The 25,682-nt window shown below is 42.2% G+C and overlaps 1 protein-coding gene across 4 annotated transcripts in view; it reads left to right on the top strand.

The window, feature by feature from the left end:
• Positions 1–25,682, top strand: part of APBB2 (amyloid beta precursor protein binding family B member 2) — a 431,323-nt gene that overhangs the window by 226,778 nt on the left and 178,863 nt on the right. For all 4 annotated transcript variants that reach the window (XM_088450563.1, XM_088450565.1, XM_088450564.1 and 1 more), the window contains one exon: positions 21,229–21,437. In XM_088450563.1, the coding sequence (XP_088306689.1) occupies positions 21,229–21,437 (209 nt within the window). The remainder of the gene's footprint in view (positions 1–21,228; positions 21,438–25,682) is intronic.

The raw sequence follows: 25,682 nt of genomic DNA, 5'->3' as shown, positions 1-25,682 counted from the left end.
TGAGTACATATGTATTGTTTATGTATTTTTGAACCAATGTTTCAAATAAAGTTGTTTAAAAAAAAATAAAATAATAATTTGATAAATATAGGTTGTTTGGGGATGCGGATATGGAGCAAATGTGATAGGAGGCTGTGCTTTGAGCAGCATACACGCCCTGTAATGGAGCACACATTTCCAGTAAATCAGCACCCTTCGTTGCAGCGACGTTTCTAGAGAGGAGGGGGCTGTGTGCAGTTTTCGACACGGTCCCCCTCCTCTCTGTCCGGCAGCGCACTGAGCTATGTTCCAGCGCCGGAGTTATAGACTCTGGGCACTAGAGTGCGCCCAGAGTCTATAGAGTATGTGCAGGTCACTGGGAAAATGGCAGCGGTGGCCATTTTCCAGTCGTTTTTACAGCGCCGGATCCCCACTCCGAAGTGGGTAAGTATTATTACTACTATGGTGTGGGGTGTGCGGGGCCCCCCTGCAGGCTACACCCATTATAGATACGCCCCTGCTTCTTTGGACACAAGTCACCTAAATTCACACATCTCATATAGGCATCAGTGTGCTGGAGAGCAATGGCTATTTTATTGTTCCACACATTCTTCTTATTGTTCTCCCCAGTGTTTTCTACATGGTAGGTGGAGAGTGATGATGTCATGACTGTATCCTACCCAACCGGACCGGCTCTAGGGAGGTTGCTAGACTCCTCCTTTTTTTTCTTAAAAAAAAAAAAATAATAATAATTCAAGTTTACAATGTATTTCTCAAAGCCAAGCTCTTGGAAGGCTTTCATCTATATTCCATGTAGATCAGAGCAATTGCAGAATTATTACACATTTTCAAATTCTTTGTAAACATATAGAGATGAATGAAAAGATAAGGAGAGCTTGAGGTGGTGACGTTGGTTCTAGGGGCCAAATGTAATAGGGTGAGAGTTGTGAAAATGTGAGAGTTTAGCAGTAAACTGTCACATTATTACATTGGTCGAGTTTTAATTTAAAAATGGGAAAACATCTGGATGGGAGTTTAAATTGTGAGTTTTTTGAGTCTAAAAACATGTGAGTTTGCATGTTCTCGGACTCTTGACACTTTTTAACCGGCAAAATGTAATAGAGTTTACTGCTAAACTCTCACATTTTCTAAACTCTACATTTGGCCCTGGGTCACTATTGTCTGGTATACAAGGAGTCTTTTCTGGTATCTAGAGAGGAAATTTACCAGTCACCATAAGATATTTTACATATATTTCCAACTGTGTCACTGCTGTATACTTTGAATGCTTAGTGTCACTTTTATAATATGTCATTATAATATCAACAATTCATGAAAGGGAATATTTTGTCAGCACCATGTTGTAGAAAACGTACAATATCCCAGTTGTATGTAGGGAATCGGTATGAAATACTGATGGACGGGATGCAGGCTGTCAGTATACTGACAGCGGCATCCCGATGGTTAAAATCCCGACAGGGGAATGGTAAGTAATGTTCCCCTGTCCTATTTATCCCTTAACCCTCCTTTCCAGCACCCTTAGCACCCTTAGTCTAAACCTCCCTACCCCGTACCCTAAGTGCCTAAACCTCCCCTCTTAATGCCTAACCCTAACCCTCCCCCCTTAGTGTGCCTGAACCTAACCCCCCCTGCCCGGAGCCTCCCCCCTCCTGCAGCCGAACGTCAAGTCCCGCCGGGGCGCCTAAGCCCCTCCCCCCTGCGGCTGATACTTTTCCCCGCTGTCCTTGCGTTCGGGATGCCATCTTCCGGGATCCTGACGTCGGCATCCTGAGTCATGTGGGGATTTCGGTGCCGGTGTTATCTCGGGATCAGGATTCCGATGCCAGGGTTCTGGCAGATGGCATCCCGCTTGTCGGGATCCTAACCGCATCCCATATGTAGATTGTCTATAGCATAACAACAAAGTTGCCCACTGTACACTTATTTTTGCAGGATGTTATAGACCACACATAAGATGATAGTATACACTATAACATAATTCAATTTGGAGAACACCTTTATCTGTGTAGAGATTAAAATTCACAGGAAAATGCTCTCCTCATTACAAAACCTTTCCCTACATTGTTTAGGCTGTTGTACTGATTAGCTTCCCCTGCCTCCCTAAAATTCTCTAATGACCTCACTTCTCTTACTCCTCTCCGACTTTCAAATCCTTGATGGTTGCTTTAACAGAATTATTTGGCCAGGTAACTGCATAGGCCTGGATAGGATACAACTCCTTTGTGAGAGATCTCAAGTTACTAAATCTTACATTTTATAACACAGCATGCCGACTAAGATCTCCAATAGATTGTATTAGGAAAACAAGTCTTCTTACCTATACCCTTTTGGAGTTGGACCCCCAATTTTTCAACCCCCTAACATTATTTCTGGTACACACAAGACGATATGTTTTCCGATCCGGCTGGATCAGGCGACATGTCAGCAACATCGTCTAGTGTGTACACTCAGTGTCGCTGATAATGCGCGCTCCTGTGCATCGTCACCGACATTGAGTGTTGTAGGTCCGACGGGCGACATTGTCAGCATCTGACATCGGCAAGTGTGTATGCACTTGCCGATGCCGGGACCCCCGCCGTTAATTGTTAATTGTGTATCCAGCTTTAGGCTATATTATTCCTGCTCCTCTTACCACATTAAAGGAACTCGAAATGAACACTCCCCTAAATCTTTCTGTTCACACCACTTGGACTCTAACCAGAACCTCATTCTCCTAGTCTGTACAATCCTTCTTCCTCCTTTTTTTTGGGTAGCTTGGATTTACGGAGAAGCAAAGTTACCATTATGCACATGGACGTAAATAGATTTAAAGATCTATTAGGCCCTTCTAACATGCCTATGACCTATACCCAAGTGATTGTCAAATGCCCCTTCTCATACCACCACTGATTTGCCTACATACAAGCTAGTCATTATTTACAACACATTGTTTGCGTACACACGCCTTGCCCAATAACTTGCACTCTCTCATGCTGCTTGGTTCCTTTTCAGTTTCCACAATTTCTCTTACTATTAAACCAGAGATTGTTCCTTGAGTTGATATTTCTGGAGAAAACAATAATGGCATACATGCTCCCCTACCCTGTCACCATATAATTTAATTGCCATATTTGCATTGCAGTTTAAATCGTTGCCTGCAGATAGTTACCAGGATATGATATAAAACATATTCCACTAGGCATATCTCACACTTAGCTCATGTAGATTATGCTGGGCACACACAAGCAGATACATTCTGCATATTACATAAATGCTCTGACCCGCAGAGCAATTATTGAATCATTGTGAACCCTTAGACAGAGCAATTTTTAGCTTAGGGTGAGCGGTCTTCAGATGTCTTCAATGGGATTGGCAGGTTGGGAACGAGATAGCGTGTGCAGCACTTCAGATCCCAAACTCCCAATCTGACCATGGCAGGAGTGTTTTATTGAAGCTTTTTATTGACAGGACAAATGTGAGCTGATACCGGTTGAGTCTCCCATATCCAAAATGCTTGGGACTGTATTTTGGAATATGTGCATACCACAATGAAATATCTTGGGAATGGGACTGTGACAGAGTGGGTCTCTCCCACATTCTGAGGAAAGGGTTAACCTCCTGTAGCTAGGGACAAACCACACCCTTACCTCAATTAAGACCAGCTAAGGTATAAAAACATGGTAAGTTTAGTTCATCAGTGGTAATGTGAGGGAAAGATTGCACCTTTAGCAGCTATCCCTATGCTGGACAGTCTGAGCCATGACTGTGCTGGGAATACTCTGCTCGTTTGAACTGCTGTCTCATATACTGTAAGCTGTATTATTGTTCCTGAACTGTGTTTGTCTTATGTACGAAGTCATTACACTGGCTCTGCCTTTTAATAGTCTGGAATAAATAGCTTACCTGTTTGTATCATCTCCGTCTCCCATTGGTTATTTTTAATAATTTTATGCCTTAAACAAAGTGTTTAAACTGAACAAACGATTGTATTTTCACCTTTCTATGCAGCCATAGCTCCTCTTATCTTTCTTTCTTCACATTTCTCATTATAGCGATGCCCTGGGGTGGCTCGGCTGTGCCGATTTAGGGGTGTCCTGCGCTCTGGATTTGAACCCTAGTAAGTTAGGGACCTACCCTACAGAGGTTACCTGGATATGGTGGGCAGGCCCATAACCTTGGCCACGATTATGCTAAAAACCTCTATTGACTGCAACATTTTATTGCATAATGTATTTATATATAATCAGTAATTTGGAGTTGTGCACCTGTGATTTGTCTGTTTCTGTGCCTGCAATAAGTCTCAACAGGTAGCACCTCCCATTATATATATTCAGGGTGTGCAGTCCAGGAATCTTTCCTATACATTACATTGAACGGTCAAAAAGCAAAGGTGTCACTATCTCAGTCATACTAAAAAAAAAAAAATCTGTATTTTGGAATATTCTGTATTTCAATATATTATGATATGGGCGATTCAACCTGTACTGGGGAAGAGGCCAGCCAATAGGGAGAACAGCATTCATCTGTAAATAATATGTAAATGTTTTAATTGTGTTTAATGTATGTAATCGTATAACAAATGTTTATCTACACAGAGATAAAGTTGTCCATATGTCTATTGGCTATTTATAGAAAAAGTGCTTAAAATGAACTGTACTTATAATCAGAAAATATGTGCAGATGGCAGGATAATCAGTGATTTTACTTGCATTCTTGTGGAGGGGTGGGGGTTGGGGGGGGTGTTTGCAGTAAAGCCTAATAAAGGAATACAGTAGTTCACTCTGCTGCTAACACTTGTGAGTTATTTCACCCACATTAGTGTAAAAAATTTTACATTCCTACACCTTGGAATCCTAGGCCTCGCTCGAATTGTTATCACATTAATGTATGAGTACTACAGTATTACTTCACAGGGTGGGAGATATCTGTTTGTGATTGGTCCTCTCACGACTCTCCCACACTATATAAAGGTGGTTAGAAAGAAGAATTTGCCGGTTTGCATTCAGCGCCCACGGGCCCCGGCCACAGGGGGGAGCCCCTGCACTACCACCTCTCTTTAGGCAATATTGTAGCTTTAAATAATATGGAGTAATAGTAAATGAATCATGTTGCCACACCATTGCACGTTTCACTTGGACTTCCCCCTCCGGGGTGGGTAAAGCTCCATGGGCATAGAGGTTGTATATTGTGTGTGTGTGTGTGTGTGCGTGTGTGTGGTTTGTAATTAAATAATGGAAAATGTGTATTTCAAAGTTATAATAGAATATACTACAGCCCAATGTGACCAGTATTTAATGAATACTCTGTTCTAATGACCAGTATGTAATACAGAGTGCATTATTAGGAGCGTATTAAAAGAGGAGGGGGCCCATGCGCAGTGTTCGTGCAGACCCCTCCTCTCTAGCCAGCAGCGTAGGTCAGTAGGCTTCAGCACTGTGCTAGAGTGTACTGTGTATGTGCTGGTCTCCGGGAACATGATGCCTGCACCATTTTCCTGGTGATTTGTGCAGCGCTGTCTACGTGGGACTCTGAAGAGGTAATAAACGTGCAGGGGTGTGCGGCGTTGGCTCCCCTGGACCCAGAAGCCTGTGTGCACCCATTGTAGATATGCCACTCTGGTGGCTATATAATGCAGTCCCCCCAAGCTTCCAATAGCTATATAATCCAGTCTACCAAACATCCTATGGCAATATAATGCAGTACCCCAAACCTCTGGAGGCTATATAATCCAGTCTACCAAACATCCTATGGCAATATAATGCAGTACCCCAAACCTCTGGAGGCTATATAATCCAGTCTACCAAACATCCTATGGCTATATAATACAGTCCCCCCAAACCTCTGGTAGCTATATAATCCAGTCTACCAAACATCCTATGGCTATATAATGCAGTCCCTCACAAATCTTTGGTGGCAATAGAATGAAGGCTCCAACATTATGGTGGTAATTTATTGATGACCCTAGTTCTCAGACTGCTTACTATGTACTCACTACTGCTCTCCAAGAAACTATGGAAAACAGGTTATGAACGCTTCCAATACTCTAATTAGTGAATAACACCAATTACGTCCTGTGGCTAGGACTGCATTTGGGTAAAGCCACTGCTTTAGTATAGTCAATAATGGCGTGGTATAGTGCGGCCTCTATTGCGTGCTTTTCCTCTGTTGGGGCCCCTGGCTTCCGGCTGGTCCGTCTAATGTTGAGCAGGGACGGACCAACCGGAAATGGGCTAGAATGGTGTGTGCTGCATTTCAGCTACGTTCTGCCTCGGTAAGAGTCTGTGTAGAGAAAAACAAAGCACCAAAGCTTAAAACCTTTTTATGTATGGTCTCCTGTGGTATACACTGATTTAACATTAACATTTTTAAGTACAGTATTTAATTGCTTTTCTTTAGTACCAGGTGGAACTGTGCTGAGACATAAAACAGTTTATTTATGCACACATTTATGAGAAACCTGCTACATGTTTGTGTTGCTAGTATAATTGGTACAATTGCTTTGTGGGATCACTTTCCAGAGGTTAGAGGTCTTGTTGAAAATCGTGTGGCTCAGGCCCTAATACGCAGTCTTACCTGACTATCAGTTGAAGGTTTATACCCTTATCAATAAATAGAAAAGCTTCAGCTCAGAGTTTTGCAGTAGATTGTTCATTCTCTCTCAGAAAAATGATGTGACAGCCTGGAAATGAATGGATTGACCCTGGTCTTGCTTGCGTGCATCCGCACACTGCACAGCATACTAACCTAGTATGATGGTGTAGTGAATAATATTCAGTGTACTGGGTGACATTGCACAATATAGCAAATAAGTAAATGTGTAGCACACACGATGGCAACAGAATCAGGACTGTGCACGTAGGACTGGTGCTGGGTTCTTTCTGCGCCCTCCTGCCTGGAGTTGGAGCATGCACCTGATCTTAGGCCTCTGCTCTGAGTTTTGGTGTCCAACATATACAGTTCTATGAAAACAATAAAGGCCCTCTACCATGATTTTCAGCAAAATGTCATCCAGTGTTAGAACCATACTTACCTACTCTCCCGGATCCATTTTCGGCTAGTCCCCGGACTTCGGGGAGAATGGGTACTGCTCCCACATCCCTCCCACCTCACTAGCAATAAAACCTGGAATCGCAGTCTATGAAGAGGGAGGGCGAGGCTTAGTGACACGATTCTTTTCTAATAGCGCCATTTTGACACTGTCTCCTATTCATATACATTCATTTGTGGCATTTACTTTTTTTAAAGTAGGCAAGTATGGGCAGATCAGTGGATGTGGCCCTTATGGAACTCAGAGCTGAATGGAGATATGTCTGTGAATGACGTTGTTCACAGGCATATCGTCTGTACACACTGGCCGACGGGCACATGATATATTGGCCGATCAATTGATCGTCCAGTATATTTGCCAGTGTGTACCCAGCATAACTGTATTCCCCCATCCCACAGCCTAAACCTAACCCTCCTCCTAGTGCCTAACCCCTAATACTTCCTGTTGAATGTCAGCGTTTGGGATTCTAGAGCTGGGATTCTGACGTCTGCATCCCGAACGCCGGGATGCCGACTACTTCCCTTTAGCAGAACTATGTAACACTGTGGTGCACAGCAATGATGCTGGATTTAGTAGCCGCCAGACAATTTACCTGGAAGGGAATACACTTGGCCAAAGTATAAATAATGTTAGGTGTTTTGCGCAGTTGTTTGGTGTTGGTGGCAGTTAGTACACACGTGGTACAGCTTAACCAGTTGCTATGCTTATTGAACCAAGCAGAACAACAAGTAGAATAAGATACAGGGATATGACCGGTATAACACTAGTATATATAGAAGAAGCCTGGTGCTTTAAGGTATCGCTGGGTGTAGAGTGCCAGGTGTCTGAGCAGTACATGCAATCTTGGATGTTAGCAATATGCCCACCTGCTATAGCGGTGGTGATATAGCATGCTTGCAGTGTTTGTGTAGGTTTGTAGTGATTCTGTATGAATACCATGGGAGAAGGACACCGAGCATGCGCAGAGGTTAGACCTCCTCATTGAGCTTTGGCAGGTCCTAGAGACCGCCTGCTCAAATTACTTGTCTGCGCTGAGGATGGAGGCAGCACCACAGTGCTCTTCATCCAACAGAAATAACACCGAAGAAGGTAATATACTATGTACTCTATTATAACCAACCACATTACAAGATGTTATATAATATTCACAGCAAGGTGTATACCTGCGGATTTATGCAAATCTCGCTACAAAACCCTTGCCTGGTGTACATCCATGCCTATGAAGGTGTAGGGGCTGAGCCGCCCATCAGACGCTGAAATACTGCTTGGTGCATCTATGGAAGCAAAATCAAAACTTACGCCAGCTCTATGACAGGTGCAGATTTATCATCTGAGTATAGCCTCCAATGTGAGCTATTAAATGTCTGTGTATCAGTGTCATTTCAGCGACACTCACATAACACACCCATAAGAAGGACTATCTGCGTGCGTCTAATAGCCCCTCTCCCAGTCACCGCTTAGAATGTAATTCTCCGTGCAAGTGTCTGAAATCACAACAACGAATCTGTACGAACACCATCAGGACACAAATGCGCTGTGGGATGCATATGCTGTAGAAAATACTACGTGAACATCTTCATTATGTCCGACTCCGAATCAGGCCCTGAATATGTCCAATAATAGGCTTTGTATCCTGCATGGTAATAGCCGAATGCCCAGGGATATAACCTGCCACCTGTCTAACATGGTTTCCAGCAAAATATGCATCCATGTGACAGCCAAGATGCCCAGTGCTCTACCCAACAAGGAGCCCTGCATTGTACTCAGCCAAATGCCCTGATGTGTGCCGAGCGTGAGCCCTATACTGTATGTGATAGTACTGGGTATTTAGCTAGGAACATCGCTGAGCATTATACTAAGGACATTACTCTGGTATATAAACTGTGAATAATACAGGGCTGCCAGGGTTCCCAATCAGAAAGCGGGCAGCTTGGCATGGACTCCATCCCTGTCCCTCCCCATCCCCCGAATACTTCCCAGTTATGCCATACATTTTCCCTACCACAAGAAATGCGCGCTGGAAGAATTGCCATGGATATATCTACGTCATTGCATGGAGGACATCAGACCCGGTCGCAAGCGGTGAGCGCTCGCAACCGAGTCGATGGTGCCCAGAGTGCATGTGCACGACGGAGCCGGCTCCGTCGTGCGCATGCGCAAGTCCCGGATAGCTACGGGCACTCTGTCGCTCCGGGTCTCGTACCAAAGGGGGTGTGCTGTCGATGTTGAGTGACAGCACGCCCCCTTTGGTGGGCGGGACGGGGGAGTGGCTGCCCAAACTGAGGCGTTCCCATGACATCACTCGTGATGTCAGTGGGAGAGATTTCGGCTCTGTTAGAGCCGAAATCTCTCTTCGGCCTGCGGCAACGAGACCCTACCACAAGGGTCTCGTCGCAAGCCCGATGATCACGATGGTCTTGACCATCGCAACCATCTTCCTGGCCGCTCGCTATAGCTGTGGGTGGTCACCCACAGATATGCGAGCGGCCAGGAGACCGTTCTAAAAAAAAAAAATAGCCCGGCCCTGATTCAGAGCGAGCGCTCTGTCAGAGCGTCCGACACTAAATCAAGGCCCCTGTACAATCACGGCCGCTGTTTAGAAATGTTCCCCACTGCCACTGGCAACAAAACATATGGGGCCACGGAGATCAGTTATTGCTGGTGACTATATGTACGGTGGTGATGGTTGCGCCTCTATTCCCTGCTCACCACGTGACAGAATCTCCGGTACTGCATGAGAGAGATGCGCTTTTTGTTGCCATGACAACCTCTCATGCTGTGAGGAAGGAGCATTCCAAATTTCCAACTCTCCTGCTGTTTTTCTCTCTCTCTTGATGAGCAGTGTTACCAAAAATAGACATTATTGTGGTAGTTTCTTCCTGTGTAGTAGTGAGTTAGCCTGTATGCTTCCAGGATGTTGGGGAGAGAGTGCATGCTGACCATCGTGATTGTTAATTACGATGGTAGGTGACACTATTTTTATTCATTACCGTTATTTTGTGGGGTAATTTCCATTTCATTTTGTTTTTCTCTATAGGCAAAAAGGAAAGGATGTAACATGTTGATTTGCCAAGTTTGTACCTTTTAAAATACACACATGAAAAAGAAAAAAAATAGAATGAAAATAAAACAATCGCCATAAAAAGACAGAGGATATGTGATAAATATATTGCGAGCGACTATGATGATTCATGTCTGTGATGCAGCATATGCAATGCTGCAATGTTATCTAATGAGATACATAATAGCTACTTGCTGACCGAAGATAGATAAAAACAATGGAGAAGTTATTGATGGGAGGTGTATATGTCCCAGGTTCTTAACTTTTGTATGGTAATCATCTAATGCTGAGCATACACTATACAATTATCTGTCAGATATCTGTCCAATCTGGCTGGTTGGAATGAAAATCCGGTAATGTATGGGAGCAAATGACAATCGACCATTTGCTCACAAACCCTGGAAAACCAGACAAAAATAGTTCAGACAAATTGGTTAAAACACATAAATTTAACCAATTTGAACAATTGTTTTTTGTCCGTTTTCCAGTGTTTTAAGACCATATGATCAACTGTCATTTGCTCCCCTACATTACCAGGTTTTCATTCCAACCAGTCAGATTGGACAGATATCTGACAGATAATTGTATAGTGTATGCCCAGCATAAGTAATGAGTAGCCTTGATTGTCAGTGCACCTGTGAGAGGAGATTAAAGGTGTGTCAGTTTTGCTAGTCTTTCTCTCACTACCTGGGGATAGCAGGCTGGAGGCCTGCCGAGAGACACTATTTCTGCTTGTTGTAATTACTGTACTAAATTGCAGTTTTTTGTGAGTTGGACACTTCCACCCTGAAAGGGAATTCTATATTATACTCTTTTCACACATAGCCTAAATACCCGGCCTTTGCGATCCGGGTCTAGACTATGTATGAAAGTGGGCAACCTGGGTCGGAGTCCTGGGTCCATGACCCTGCTCCGTGCCAGGGTAGGGACTGAGACCCGGGATATTCCCGGGGTATTTCCCGGGTCATCTGTCTGAAAGGAGTATTAGTTAGAGCCGGACAGACTAGAATTTGTTTTTATGTTTATTTTGTGCTACCAAATAAAACTGCTGCATGCAAAGTGCTATCGTTTTCCCCAGTAGACGGCATCCCTAACCTGACCTTGCAACATTTTATAATACACCAAGTTATCCCTTGTTCAGTACATTTGTTCCCTACCCAGAAGAGTACCCCAGAATGTACATGTAGCAGCTGTTGTTCACATCCCATCGGAAAGTCTACAATGGGCATTGTCTGTAGAGAAGGCAGGGTTAGGGAAGGGCAGCAGAGGCATGGGTAACAAAGTTGCAGGGAATACAGTCTCTTTTTTTTTTTTTCACAATGGCACATTTATGTTTGTTTATGTATGTCAGTAAGCATAACATTTTTTTAATTTATATCTACTGTAGAGTACACTATTTGCATTACTTTTTATTATAATGATGGCATTTAGGGTACTTTGTGGCCATGTTCCCATATCTGTCCCTCATCCCAACACCCCAAGGCGTACACAGGCTCATGGCAAGGGGTGTGTGAACCCCACCCCTGGACATAGGTTTAACCCCCACCACCATTTTCCCCTCCCCGGGACATACTGTACACAAACATTCTTTCACCCCCATAGGACAAACACTATGGGCCCCACTAACCTTGCTACAGACAACTCCTACCAACTCCTCCTTCACACGGGACGTACGCTACCAACCTGATTCTCCCTGGACGTACACTACTGTCCTGGTTCATTCAGATATAGCAGTTTGACATCGGCCATCCTGGCTTTAAAAAAGGCCGCCAGTTCCCTGGGAGCCAGCAACAGCTGAGAGGAGATGCTCTTAGTAGGGGTTAAGTCTGCCTATGAATAGGTGTCTGTCTGGCAAAGAGGTTTTAGTAAAGTGATACTAACTCTGATGGCCAAACTCTGATAGGATGGTGCATACTGCATCCCCTCGCTATACCCGCTTTTTGTATTTCTCCTTCAGTATCCCCTTCCCATAAACTTATCAAAAACAATCAAATGAAATACAATATATTTCTAGTATCAACTGTTCTTAAATAGGTATCAATTCATAATAGTACTTACTATGTAAGGCGCTGCAGAACACTTGTGGTGCCATATTAATAAAGGATGATGATAAATAATGCAGAAACATGATTTTTGTGGGAAAGTGCCTAATCAGATATGTCCCTTTGGGGCGTATACAATTTGGTGTGGTGCGCCCCCCCTTGTTTCAAATTTCCTGCAGACGTGGTGCCTAATTTTGAATGTGCACGCTCCCAATAGTCTACCAGCATGCTTCAGTAATTATCCTCCCAGAGATCCTGTGAAAATGAGCAGTTGGGTTTGGGACGTTCTCTGGTTATTGGAAGAGGAGGTGAAGTAGCAAAGCCTGCTTAGAGGTCCCAACCACTTAAATCCTTGCCTACATGAGCATAAAGAACAAATGTTAAGATTCCCTGTATTTATAGTATTGTACTTTAGAGAGTTAATGCATACGTGTTCATATGCTGGGGTACATTTATGCTCCCTGTATATTTGCTTGGCATTGTACCTGTTTACACTGTAAGTGAACGCACAACCTTTTTTCATATTACGTTGAAAACATTAGAAACTTCTGTAAACTACTTACGGCAGGCTTGTACCTCTTATCCAAACACCTTTTTTAACCATAAAAACAACCTAACGGAAATCTAATAAATAAAGATATAACAGCAGTAACCTAGTATGTAAAAAATGGGGTGTAATTATCCAGCCCCATATGATCAGGTTAAAAGCTCTCCAACTACAATAACCTTAAGATGTCAAAAGGGGTGTAACCATCCAGGCCCAAGCTGCACAGCTAGAAAGCAAGATCTCCTCCATAGCCACACCAACAAAGGTGAGACTCACACGGTTAGTTGGAGTCGCTGGCCTCTGGAAACACCACTGTGAAGGATAGTGTATCTGCTGTGCACCATAAATGATTTGATCTGCCAAACCCTCCACCGTGACACTGCAAAGTGAGAAGAAAAAGACAAGCGGCGGGAGGGTTGTTGGCAAACAAAGAGACTCGAGTCTCTGCACATCAGGCACATTAGGGGGCTTTTTATCATTAAATATTTTGCAGGATATTCTCCGAAAACAGCCTTTTTTGGGGGTACCTGTAACTTTTAAGTAATTTAAGATGCATTAAAGAAGGATTCCAGAATATATTTCCGTATCGGCCGCGATCCCTTTTTTTTGGCCACAAATGCAGCCCCCATAGATTTACATTCCTGGGCTTGGCCCCAATTGGACAACGCCATCTCCTGATGGCGTTACCCTATAGTATCCTATGGAGTACTGATTCCCAAATATTTTTTTAGAGAGGGAGCTCTTCGTCGCCCCTTGGTGATGCATGTTCCAGCCGTGCATTGCCTGCCGGGGACCTGAACCAGGAAGCAGTGTGACAGCGTTATGCTATCCCAAAAACGGCCCAGCTCCACCTAGCACTAGCTGACTTATTGGCTAGTCACAGCAGTGTCATCACAAGGAGTTTAGTGCCAGCCTACAAGCCTAGGCTCTGCGTCAATGTTTAACCTAGCACATACTTGCCTACCCCTCCCGAAATGGCCGGGAGCCTCCTGAAAATCTATTGTCGCTCCCGACCCTCCGGAAAAGCGGTCAAGTCTCCCTGCCAGCACCATGCGCCCGCACCCGCACACCCCCTGCTGGCGTCCGCTCCCACCTTGCTTAAGTAACTGGTTCAGGGGAGCTGATGACGCGATTTACCCCCAGCTACTCAATGCCGGTAATCTTCACGTTGTGTAGCGGGGCGTGGCTGTGATCGTGCGGCCACGCCCCATCCCACTCTCAAAATCGCACCACGCCCCCTTCCCCCCACCCTCCCGGAAGAGGCAGCCAGATTGTCGGCAATCCTGACCTAGCTTTAAAATGCTGTATACAAGACTTTGAAGCCAAAGTTGAAATGTATTTTTTGCAAAGTAAATTTTGAAATGATCAATATACAAATCCTACAGTGCTGCACTCCCTTTACAGAGAATCTAATAAGTGCAAAGAGAGAGTATTTCTCCAGGGAATTCTGGCATTGGGCAAATAAAACATTGAATATATATAAAAACATACTATTACTCACTGGTTACCAGACTGATTTGTGACAAATGGAGGTGTGGGATATTTTTCATTTTCTTCTCCATTCCACTTATACTTATTAGATTACTGTTGGCTCAATATGTACAATAATATTTTTTTACGGCAGGACCTTCAGCACAACTAGATTGATTTAATAGAAATTGGGTATTTAATCAGAAAGCCGCTGCAGATGTACCCCTGCCTGAGAAGCCTGGAGCGATACAAGAATAATCTGTGATTGGGCTTATTGTAAACTTTAATATTCAAAAGACTTTGTGCTGAGGTCTATAGCCTGGTTTCCTTAGAATGTTTGTGTTTCCCTCCATAACCTGCTTTCTCATTTTCTATGTATGATATTTCATTTACATTCAAGGGCTTATGTAGAGTTATGGAGCATACACACGGTCAGATTTGTCAGACTTGTCAGATGAACGATTTGAACGATTTTACCTAAGTTTTGAACGATTTGAACGATTTTTGACTGCATTAAAATGAATGGAATCGTCCAAGTCTGACTGCAAACACATCAGATGTCAGATATCGTTATCTGACAAACGGGAACGCGCATCGTTGATCGGCCATCGTTCAGGCATGTCAGATATGTCAGATTTTCCTTCAGATATGAACGACTGAATGATTTTTACATCGTTATCGTTCATATCTGAAGGAAAAATCTGACCATGTGTATGCACCATTAGACACATTTTATGTGGAAGAAAAAAAAACCACAGGTGCAAAGTGCGCCCAAATAAATGACACATTTTACGTACTTTGCAGAGTCAGGCACATCCCAAGTCCAGCTCTGCAAGAATAGCATTGCACCTTACATAGTTTCACGCCCGGAGGGAATAGTAGTATATTCTTTACCAGGAGGTGTGGCTTGACAGTTATAGCAGATACAATACCCAATTTGTACACAATATAAATATTACTGTACTGAAGTGTCATACAGATGTGTCCTTTCCCATCTAGCCTCAATGCGCGATGCAGCGTGTTATGTAACTCTGCTAACGTCTGGCGTCCTTTTGCAGATTGTGCTGATTAATTTGATATGTGACACTTGTATATCTATGTGCGACTGAGACTAGAAAACGGAACTTGGCGTGGAGAAACGTTGCGGCCGCTGCATCGTAGCACTTCGTATGCTGATTGAGAGACTTAGTCGCACACAGATATCCACTTGTCACATAACCAGTTAATCAGCAAAATCGCCCGCTGCGTCTTATTTGCATCGCATTGCGACTTAGATGCATTTTCTCCCGGAAAAAAATGTGTGGCGCGGTCAGAGATTCTCACGAGACCAGGTGCACCAAGAGGGGCTGTATGACGCGACTGCAGCAAAGACAAGTGAGGACACATCTGTATACATAAGATAGAATAGTGCCTGTACAATATTAGCAATAATGCTAAATGTAAAATACAATTAAATACAGATGGAACTGCAAAATGTAAGTACTAATTAAGTTAAATGCAAACATCTGTTCTCTCTTCAAAAATCCTATAGAAATCAAATTTCCTGTTGCCGACCAAACAGAAATGAAATAATGTGACGAGAGCACGCACACTAATTAGCAATTTCTATGCTTACAGTGGGAGGGATCCATATGCAGTTAGCCAATCAGGAGTGGCGGCTGAACATCATCACCGGCAGTGCTTATTTTGAATCAGGGATCGAGCGCCTGCAAGATATATGAACCCAGACAGGTGCAAATGTGTCTTTGCCTTGGTCTGGCTAAGTCGCAGTAATATAAACAGACCCATACTGTACTTAGCCTGTGCTTGCTTGCTCATCCCATGTTCTACCTCTCTAAGGAGTCCAGAACACAAGATGCAACTGAATATGCATATGTGTAAGTTGTCTTTTTTGTGTACATGTGCAGTATGAAAACGCATATTTTTTGCAACAAATCAGGGTGCGTAGATCCTCACTTTATATGTGCAAAGATGTAAGTTCTGGCTCATCTGGTAACAAATGTACATAGCACTGGCTACTGTATTAATTACACAAAGGGGGTAGAAAATACAGTAGGTTCCTTGCAGTAATCGGCTGTTCACATTCAAATTTTTTGAGATTATATTATATTGCTTTAAAATATGAGCAAATAAGAAAGGCAATAATTGTCTATTTAATAAAGAACACTGAGAAAGTATACATTATGAGAAACATATACATTATGCATATTGTTTATGGCTATTGTGTAAATAAGTGGTTAGAGATTATTCACAAATACATTAGCTGATAGAGTAATAACTCACAGCTATGGGAGTAACAATACTGCATTTGAACCTCTATACACCCCTGCCTATACCTTCTGATATCCTGCCTATAAAACTCTAAGGATGACTCTAATTTGTGTACGCAGTTATACAGTAAACAAAGACTCCAGACCTAGAACCTGTGGTTCCAAAGCACAAAGTATTATTCAAGTAAAAGTACAGTCAGTTACACGCTAGTTATAAGTACAATTTAGCGCAAAGGAATTATACAGACCCAAGTACAGTTATACATACACAGCGCTCTGGACCAGATGTAGGCATCAGCAAGAAACCCCTCGTCAATCAGCATTCAGCACGAAGACCAGGAACCCAGGGTCAGAGCATACATTTATACCCCCCAGAAATAGACAACACAATAGAGAAGTTTGTTGCTAATACCATTGGTCCTAAAGGAGAGGGTATATGTTACAAGGCATCTAACAGGTTGGTTCAAATAGACACAGTCCAGCCTCTAACAACTGGTGGTCTCTGGTTTCCCGCCTCAAGCAAATCCTAACAGTTGGTCATATAATGTACATTTTGTTGCTTGAAGTCTCTGCGGTCCATAAGTTGAGAATGCCTGTTGCGATCTCTACATCGATGTTACCGGAATACTGTTGAGAGAGTACGCATCAGTACACTACCAAACATGGTTTACTTATTACATATAAAACCTTAGTTACAAAATAATCTTCATTTCATAGCAATTATAGTAAATGTGCATACTTGAATCTTATACCTTAAAGCTTATGGAACCTTGTATGTGAATATGCAATGTGTGAGTATGTGGGGTTTGATGTAAAGACGTTAGTTAACTTGGGGCAGATGCGTGCGCATGAAGCTAATATTCGGCGTTTTTATACAGGATCTTATACATTCGCTAATACGCGACTAGTTAACAGCGCAATTGTGCGTATTAATGTGTGTATGAGAAATGGTGTAAGATGCAATCGCATGATGTTAATAGTAATATTGCCACATGTACTAAAGTGTGAATTTATCTAAAATGGCGCTTGGGCGGCCATTCGCAAAATGGCGTCTTGTGATCTCATTTCCAAGATGGTGTCTTGCGGCCAGTTGCAAGATGGCGTCGCTGCGATCCAATTTTAAACTGATCTTGTCTCAGCCAATTATCCAACTTCGACAGGGCCTTTTAGGCACTGTCACCAGTAGTTTTCAAAAATATTATATGGGTAGCATTTCTGTCAATCCCCCCAAAGCAATACATTGATTAAAGTAATACACAACAGGTAGCAATGAATTGAAAATGAATTGAAAACCTCATCGCTTTCGATAACATTTTATATACCTGTAAACCTTTTGTTTTACTTAAATGCCAAGTGCTAATACTTGCCATGCATTTATAAGCAATATATCTCATGCCTTGTAGCAGGGCCGTAGCTAGGGTAGTGCGGCCATCGCACAGGGCACCACAGATCAGGGGCGCTGTTTGGGCCTGTCAAATTTCTGTTTATTACCATTCTTGCTTGTAGCTTCCTCTTATTTCATCCCCAGCATCTCCTGGCCTCCCTTATCTCTTCCCTGGCCCTTCCCCATGAAGCCATGGCCCTTTTATGGGTGCATTATGTCCCTTTGAAAAATGAGGGGGCGCCAATGCTCTTTCTGGCACAGGGCACCAAAAAGTCTAGTTACGGCTCTGATTTGTAGCATCATCCCGGGGGCTCTCATCCCTATCCTGCGCTACCCCCCAAACCTTACATTGGATTTCTGAGCTGCAGTGTGCAGCTTCATGCTACATAGGCTATTTGTATAGCAGCACCCATCCACCCACTGTCTAATGAGGCAGAATGGTGGTACTCTCAACATTTTTTTTTCAACATTATTTTCCAAACCAAGCCACTACCTCATTTATTCACATCCACCGCAAACGTAAATGAGATTATGGTGGCCTATCATCATGTATCAACAGAATCCAGTTAACTCTGGGTGATCAAAATAATTTACATTACTAGATGGTGCTACCATGGTCAAAATATTTATTTGGATATTTATATCCATTAACATACTTGATAATGCATGCCTGCCCTGTGTCAGTATTGGGGCATATTCATCATCCTTAATGGGCCCCGTTACACATGCGAAAACACTATGTTTTAAATAACAGAATTATTCATTATTTGGGGCCCGATGGGCTGCCTAGTATTCATCAAGCTTTTCAGAGTTTGTCTTATGGGCAGGAGGTTGAAGGTTTGCGAAGAGGCCCCCCCCGTTTGGGTCTGTACGTAGGATCTTCATGCATTCACACTAACACCGCTGAGTCAGACCCGGCAGTAGGGATGGCCATCGGTGGGTGCCCCTCAATAGATTGTGCCATAAGTGATGGTAAGAAACCATTGACAGGGTACCATCGATGGTTTCACCCACTCTTTCATCACTGCTATATTCCTCACTGGGCAGTGGGCCAGTCAGATTCAGGGGTGGGGCAAATTGGGGGGTGGGGTAAGCTCCATGTCCCACCATCAGGGGAAAAAAAAAACATTCCGGGGCTCTGTGCCATCGATGGAAGAGAACCATCAGATCTCCACCATTGATAACAAAACCATCAACCATCAGTGACAAAACCATCAATGGTCAATGGACTTTCCTACTTGGCAGTGCTAAGTTTCACTGCTACCATGGTAGCCGTGTTAGAGATTGGATTTTTTTTGGATCAGCTGTCACTGCATTGGAGTAATGTTGAGTTGCAAACGTGTTTTAGTATCCACCAACAATGAATGGTCCCCTTTGTGAGATGCTTGCACTCGGTCACTGTTCGTACACTGTGAAGATAATGTAGTATATATATATTTTATTATTTGCTCTGAGTTTTAATGAATACAGTTGATCTCTTTCCCAGAATGGAATATAAAACTTCAAAGTAGGACGATATCGACTAAAGTCATATGGAAGTTGAGAAGTCATTGATTAGAAAATACGCTGATTTGGAAGTTAATAGGTAGATTCTGCACTAGCGTTGAATGTTAAAGTGGGATTTGGTAATGAATCATTCATCAGTCCTGAAAGGCAAGGTTGTTCAGCTTTCTTGTTGCTGGTGTTCATCAAGCTCTGATTGAGCATCTGCATGCTTCAGTCACTGCTGCCCAGATTAGCGATAATTTAGGATACAATGGATGTGTTTTAGCATTAATGCTGCTTTATTTCCTGCAGTGAAAAGAAATGAATAGCGGAAGAAGAAAAACAATGATTTACTCTTCAGACTTTATTGTGAAATCTAAAATCTTGTTTAATTGCAGCATGCGCTTATTATATTGTCAGGCTGTAAGTGTGAGCTGTCCTGTACGCAGGGCTGAATGCATTACATTGCTGGCATACATCATCTCCTGATCTACGGATGACAGCTCAAGGGGAAAGCTTTAATATTGCAGTGAAAGACTTTAAGGTGTCTAGCCTCAAACTCCTCTAGGATCACAAACAAAACTGTCAATTAGTGCAAATCACAAGGCGTTCATTTGTCTCTCATTTCAAAACAGACAATAGCTGAAATTCACTTGAAGGTCAAAAAGTTGGTTTTGTAAGTTTTCCATCACCTACGTACTTGTTGCCTACATGCTCACAGTAATAAATATAATACATGCAATACTAATTTGATGATGTGCGTATATGCTTGCATACAAAGCATTAAGCAGAAAAAAAAAACTTTATTTATAATTTGATGAAATTATGTGTAGGAGCTGATTAGGGGTGTCCACCCCCATAGGCCTAACAAATTGCAGGCATAAATCCAGTTAGTGGCTGCAGCTGCACAAATATCGGGTGCACACAGGCAGCCGTATCACCCCCAGAGCTAGCTCCAATACTGTTACGGTGGTGACCAAAAGTAGACCAAGCAGCCAATGACCGTTGCGTGCACTTTCTTAAGGCTTTAAACAGGTATCTCACTTGACAACATATAAATAGATACATTTCAATATACTGTTGGTCACACAGCCATTTTGTTTCTTCTATATTCAGCTTAGTAAATGTCTGTGGTAGTAGCTATATTATGGACAGATGCCAAATAGTTACCAGTATTTATGATATGTCCTTTAAGGACTGTTGACACACATGTCAAACTATTGTGCCTTAAAGGCGCTCTAACCCATATCTACTAAGCTTTTGATTGTGATTTTCCTAGAAATATTGTAGTAAAAAAATAGTTGTGTAGAAACACTACCACTAAATTCTGTGGCAATGCCTTACTACAAAGAGCCTTTTATCCACACATTTAAAGCATCACCATTTTACTGCGTGTTAAAAAATGTATGCATTTGCCTTTTTATAAACCATTCTCCTTCTCATATGTAGGTAGATTTTCTCATCAGACATTTCTTTATGGGGAGATGGAAAAAGGGACCTCCTGAGGACCACTCATGATTACCCCGACTAAAATGTCTACCAAGACTTGATTGGGAAAATTATCAATTTAGACTGTTTTCAATGACTGATTGGAGTAAAGAGCCAGATTATAGATGGGGCAACTGGGCTCTTTTCTTTTTATTATTTATTTTAATTGGTTATAGGTGGGGCAACTGGAGTGCTAACTCCACAAACTTATTAATGGCCTTGCACTCTTGAGGTTTGCTTGCATGGACCAAAAGGATTCTGCAAGCTCCCTGAATTTTCCAGCCTATGGGTGTGTGACTGCACAGACCAATAGGAAGCCATGTGTGGTCACACCCCCAGGAACAAACTGTGTATGGGAGACACCCAATCTGGCCATGATTTACGTATGTATGCTCTAGCATATAAACTGCAGCTAGTAAGTAATAACTGTTATATGTGTTTCTGCCTTTTACAGCAGACATATGGAGTGACCATTCTTTTCAAACTGATCCAGATCTACCCCCAGGCTGGAAGAAAATCAATGACTTTGCAGGAATATACTACTGGCACATTCCAACTGGAGCCACGCAGTGGGAGCGTCCTGTCTCTGCACCAATAGAACTGCCTGGATCACGGAAGGGATCTCTTAGTTCTGTCACATCATCTCCTACTCCAGAGAGTGAGGTAAAGCGAAAAAATATACCACATTCAGTCTGTACTAAAAGCTTTATAGCTGCTTGATGGGTATTTCATAACAGATTTAGGGTAGAAAGTACACAAGTGCACTATATTGTATTGTTTACAGGTAACCTGGTATTAATCTAAAGGAATTCAGATGTCTTCCTGAAGACATCCAAACTTCCTTCTGTGGTATATTGTGGATGTACAGCCCCAGCTACGAAGATTTTCCACAATAAATGCCAACCTAGAATATTATATTGGGAGTGTCCTGATTTTAAAAGCTATTGGTCATAAAGAATCATAGAGCACAAGTGCCGGGAGCTGCATATAATCATATATCTTTAGTATTTAGCATTGACGGTAGTGTCACACTAGAATTTATGCTGGAGTCTACTGTGTTTACACACATCGCGTGTATTGTAAATCTCCACGGCAACTGACCCCTGGTGATCTTAACCTCTTATAATGACATTACACGTTCTGTGAGGTAGTATTTCTTTTACATCAAATACAGGAAAGAAAAAAAATGTGACCGTCGTAAAAACTTAATGTATGTGACAGTTATTAGTTTGTGAGTTTGAATCCTGTGATGACGCCTGAGCCCCTCTACACTATTAGTAGTCTCATTCCTGAACCTTTTCTATTAAAATATTTGTATAGATAAGATTCATGTAATGGGGGGCAATGTAAGGTCAGTTTAAATTTCTTCATGTAAATATTAGTTTTCTATAGTAAAACTGATGGAGGTACCACCGTTGTGTTACTGATCTAATACATTTTTAATTTTACAGTTTTTGCTTTTGTAGTTCATTAATTTAGGACTTTTTACTGTTCATTTTAGCTGTATGGCCTCTATTCAGTTGGGTTTATTGAATAGAGGTATGCCCAGGTACTTCCTGACATACAGTCACAGTGCGGAGAATCGCTGAGAAATCAGTGTATAGCATTCTGAGAACTTGAAAAAAACACAATGCAGGAATCTATTTAAAGTTTATTTACATCATATTCATGATAAACTCCTTAAAGGCGAATGCACTTTGTTGGCTCAGGCTTGTACTGTCATCATTGAGACACTTCTCAACCATTAGATTCATAGTCTTAGTGCCAATGATATTAAGCTGAAGCTGCATCCACATACTGTACGACATGATCACATATTGTACATCATCATCACATATTGTACTTCATCATCACATACTGTACGTCATCATCACATACTGTACTTCATCGTCACATATTGTACATCATCATCACATATTGTACATCATCATCACATACTGTACTTCATCGTCACATACTGTACGTCATCGTCACATACTGTACGTCATCGTCACATACTGTACGTCATCATCACATACTGTACTTCATCATCACATACTGTACGTCATCACATACTGTACTTCATCGTCACATATTGTACATCATCGTCACATATTGTACATCATCATCACATACTGTACGTCATCACATACTGTACGTCATTGTCACATATTGTACATCATCACATATTGTACGTCATCATCACATACTGTACTTCATCATCACATACTGTACGTCATCACATACTGTACGTCATCGTCACATATTGTACGTCATCGTCACATACTGTACTTCATCATCACATACTGTACTTCATCGTCACATACTGTACGTCATCGTCACATACTGTACGACATGATCACATATTGTACATCATCATCACATATTGTACATCATCATCACATATTGTACATCATCGTCACATATTGTACATCATCATCACATACTGTACTTCATCGTCACATATTGTACATCATCGTCACATATTGTACATCACATACTGTACGTCATCGTCACATATTGTACGTCATCGTCACATATTGTACGTCATCATCACATATTGTACGTCATCATCACATACTGTACTTCATCATCACATACTGTACGTCATCACATACTGTACGTCATCGTCACATATTGTACATCATCATCACATACTGTACTTCATCACATACTGTACTTCATCGTCACATATTGTACATCATCATCACATACTGTACGTCATCACATACTGTACGTCATCGTCACATATTGTACATCATCATCACATACTGTACTTCATCGTCACATATTGTACATCATCATCACATATTGTACATCATCACATACTGTACTTCATCGTCACATATTGTACATCATCACATACTGTACTTCATCATCACATACTGTATGTCATCGTCACATACTGTACGTCATCGTCACATACTGTACGTCATCGTCACATATTGTACGTCATCGTCACATATTGTACGTCATCGTCACATATTGTACATCATCGTCACATATTGTACTTCATCGTCACATATTGTACATCATCATCACATACTGTACTTCATCATCACATACTGTACGTCATCATCACATACTGTACGTCATCATCACATATTGTACGTCATCATCACATACTGTACGTCATCACATACTGTACGTCATCATCACATACTGTACGTCATCATCACATACTGTACGTCATCACATACTGTACGTCATCGTCACATACTGTACGTCATCGTCACATACTGTACGTCATCGTCACATACAGTACTTCATCACATACTGTACTTCATCACATACTGTACGTCATCACATACTGTACGTCATCACATACTGTACGTCGTCGTCACATACTGTACGTCGTCGTCACATACTGTACGTCGTCGTCACTTACTGTACGTCGTCGTCACATACTGTACGTCATCGTCCTGATGTGGCCCAATGATGAAATCAGGAGGTGGAGGGAACTTAAGCTAAATAAATACGTTGGCCCCACACAGTACAGAGGAGGGAGTCCAGGGGGAGGTTCCCTATAATTCAAAAAGGAGTCATGGTAATGGCTTTAGCTATACTCTAAAGGTGGGATTAGCCTTCAAAGCTCTTCAGGACGACTCTTATTCAGTAATTATCAGAGCTGTGCAATAGTTGTCACCCTGTTACTGAGGCGCCAGCTGGATATTCAGTGATAGATGTAGGAACAGGACTGGAAACAGGCTCATGATGTCACCACACACGTGACACATGGTACACATTGTGCATTATACAGTAAGTGTGTTATCTCTTTTTTTTTATTTGTCCTTTTACATTACCTGCTTCTATTTCCTCATTGTTTTTTCTGTCTCTTGATCCTATCTCTTTCACCATCATTCTGTCTCTCTTTCTATTAGACTCTCACTTAGTTCCCTGTTTACTTCAATCCGCATTTCGAATGGGGATTGTAGTGTGGTGATTTCACCTACATTAATATTGCGAGTTTAGGAATTATCATGATAATGTATCAACATTCTCAAGCAGGGCCAGAGCTTGCGAGAAAGCTCTATCCGTGCAAATCATCGCAGCACAATTCTCACTGTATTCTTTGCAAAAAATACAGTTAGAGTGCCTCCGCACATGCGCCGCCCCCCCCCCCCCCCCTCCTCACACGGCCGCCTCCACCCTCTCCCTAAGCTGACAATTACCTCTGGGATCTGTGAGCGCTCTCCTCCGGTCATCTGGTCTCCTGGCTCCTGTGGTCAGATGTGCTGTAAACTGAGATGCCGGTTTACAGAACAGCTGACTGGGGTCACAGTGCAGGAGTCCCGGCTGTAGGTAAGTGTTTGAGGTTTCTTTTTTTTTAAACTTTTTTTTTCTTATTTTTTACAGTGATCAGCTTTTGGTCTGTTTAGATCACAAGGCTGGTCACAGGGTGACTGCTCCTGGCTCTGCTCTGCCTGTTATAGCGGAGCAGGAGTCTGGCAACCAGGGGAAACCCTGCTTAACTCCATCTCCAGATGGCATTGTTATAGCAGGGTTCCCACCCAGTATTTTTTCACAATTCCCCCTTAGTACATTTCAAGCAGATCTAATTTCCCATTACAAGTATGTGAAATGCGATCTGCTTGCTATAGAAATGCAAATTAAAGAGCTTGGAGTAGTTTTTCATGAAAACTGCTCCAAAAGTCCTTTAATACATTTTAGTGAAACTAAAATAATGTGTAAAGGGTGTGAAAACACCTGTTTACACATTATTTTAGTAAAAAAAAAAATTGATAAATAGGAACCTAAATGTCTATAACTCTATTCCCATACATATTTCTAGTTCTCCATTTTTATGTATCTATATTTTTCTCTCATAATTACCGATATTTAAAAACAATACCCAGAGACACTTGGCTGCTGAGCTAGTGATCTGAGAACGTTACATTGAACTGCAATTCCCCCGCGACACAATTTATT

Source organism: Taudactylus pleione, unplaced genomic scaffold (genome assembly GCF_031769625.1).
Source record: "Taudactylus pleione unplaced genomic scaffold, aTauple2 ptg000519l, whole genome shotgun sequence".
In the NCBI taxonomy this organism is placed as follows: Eukaryota; Metazoa; Chordata; class Amphibia; order Anura; family Myobatrachidae; genus Taudactylus; species Taudactylus pleione.
The sequence above is the reverse complement of the archived record's forward strand: the minus strand, read 5'-3'. Positions and strand labels throughout refer to the sequence as shown.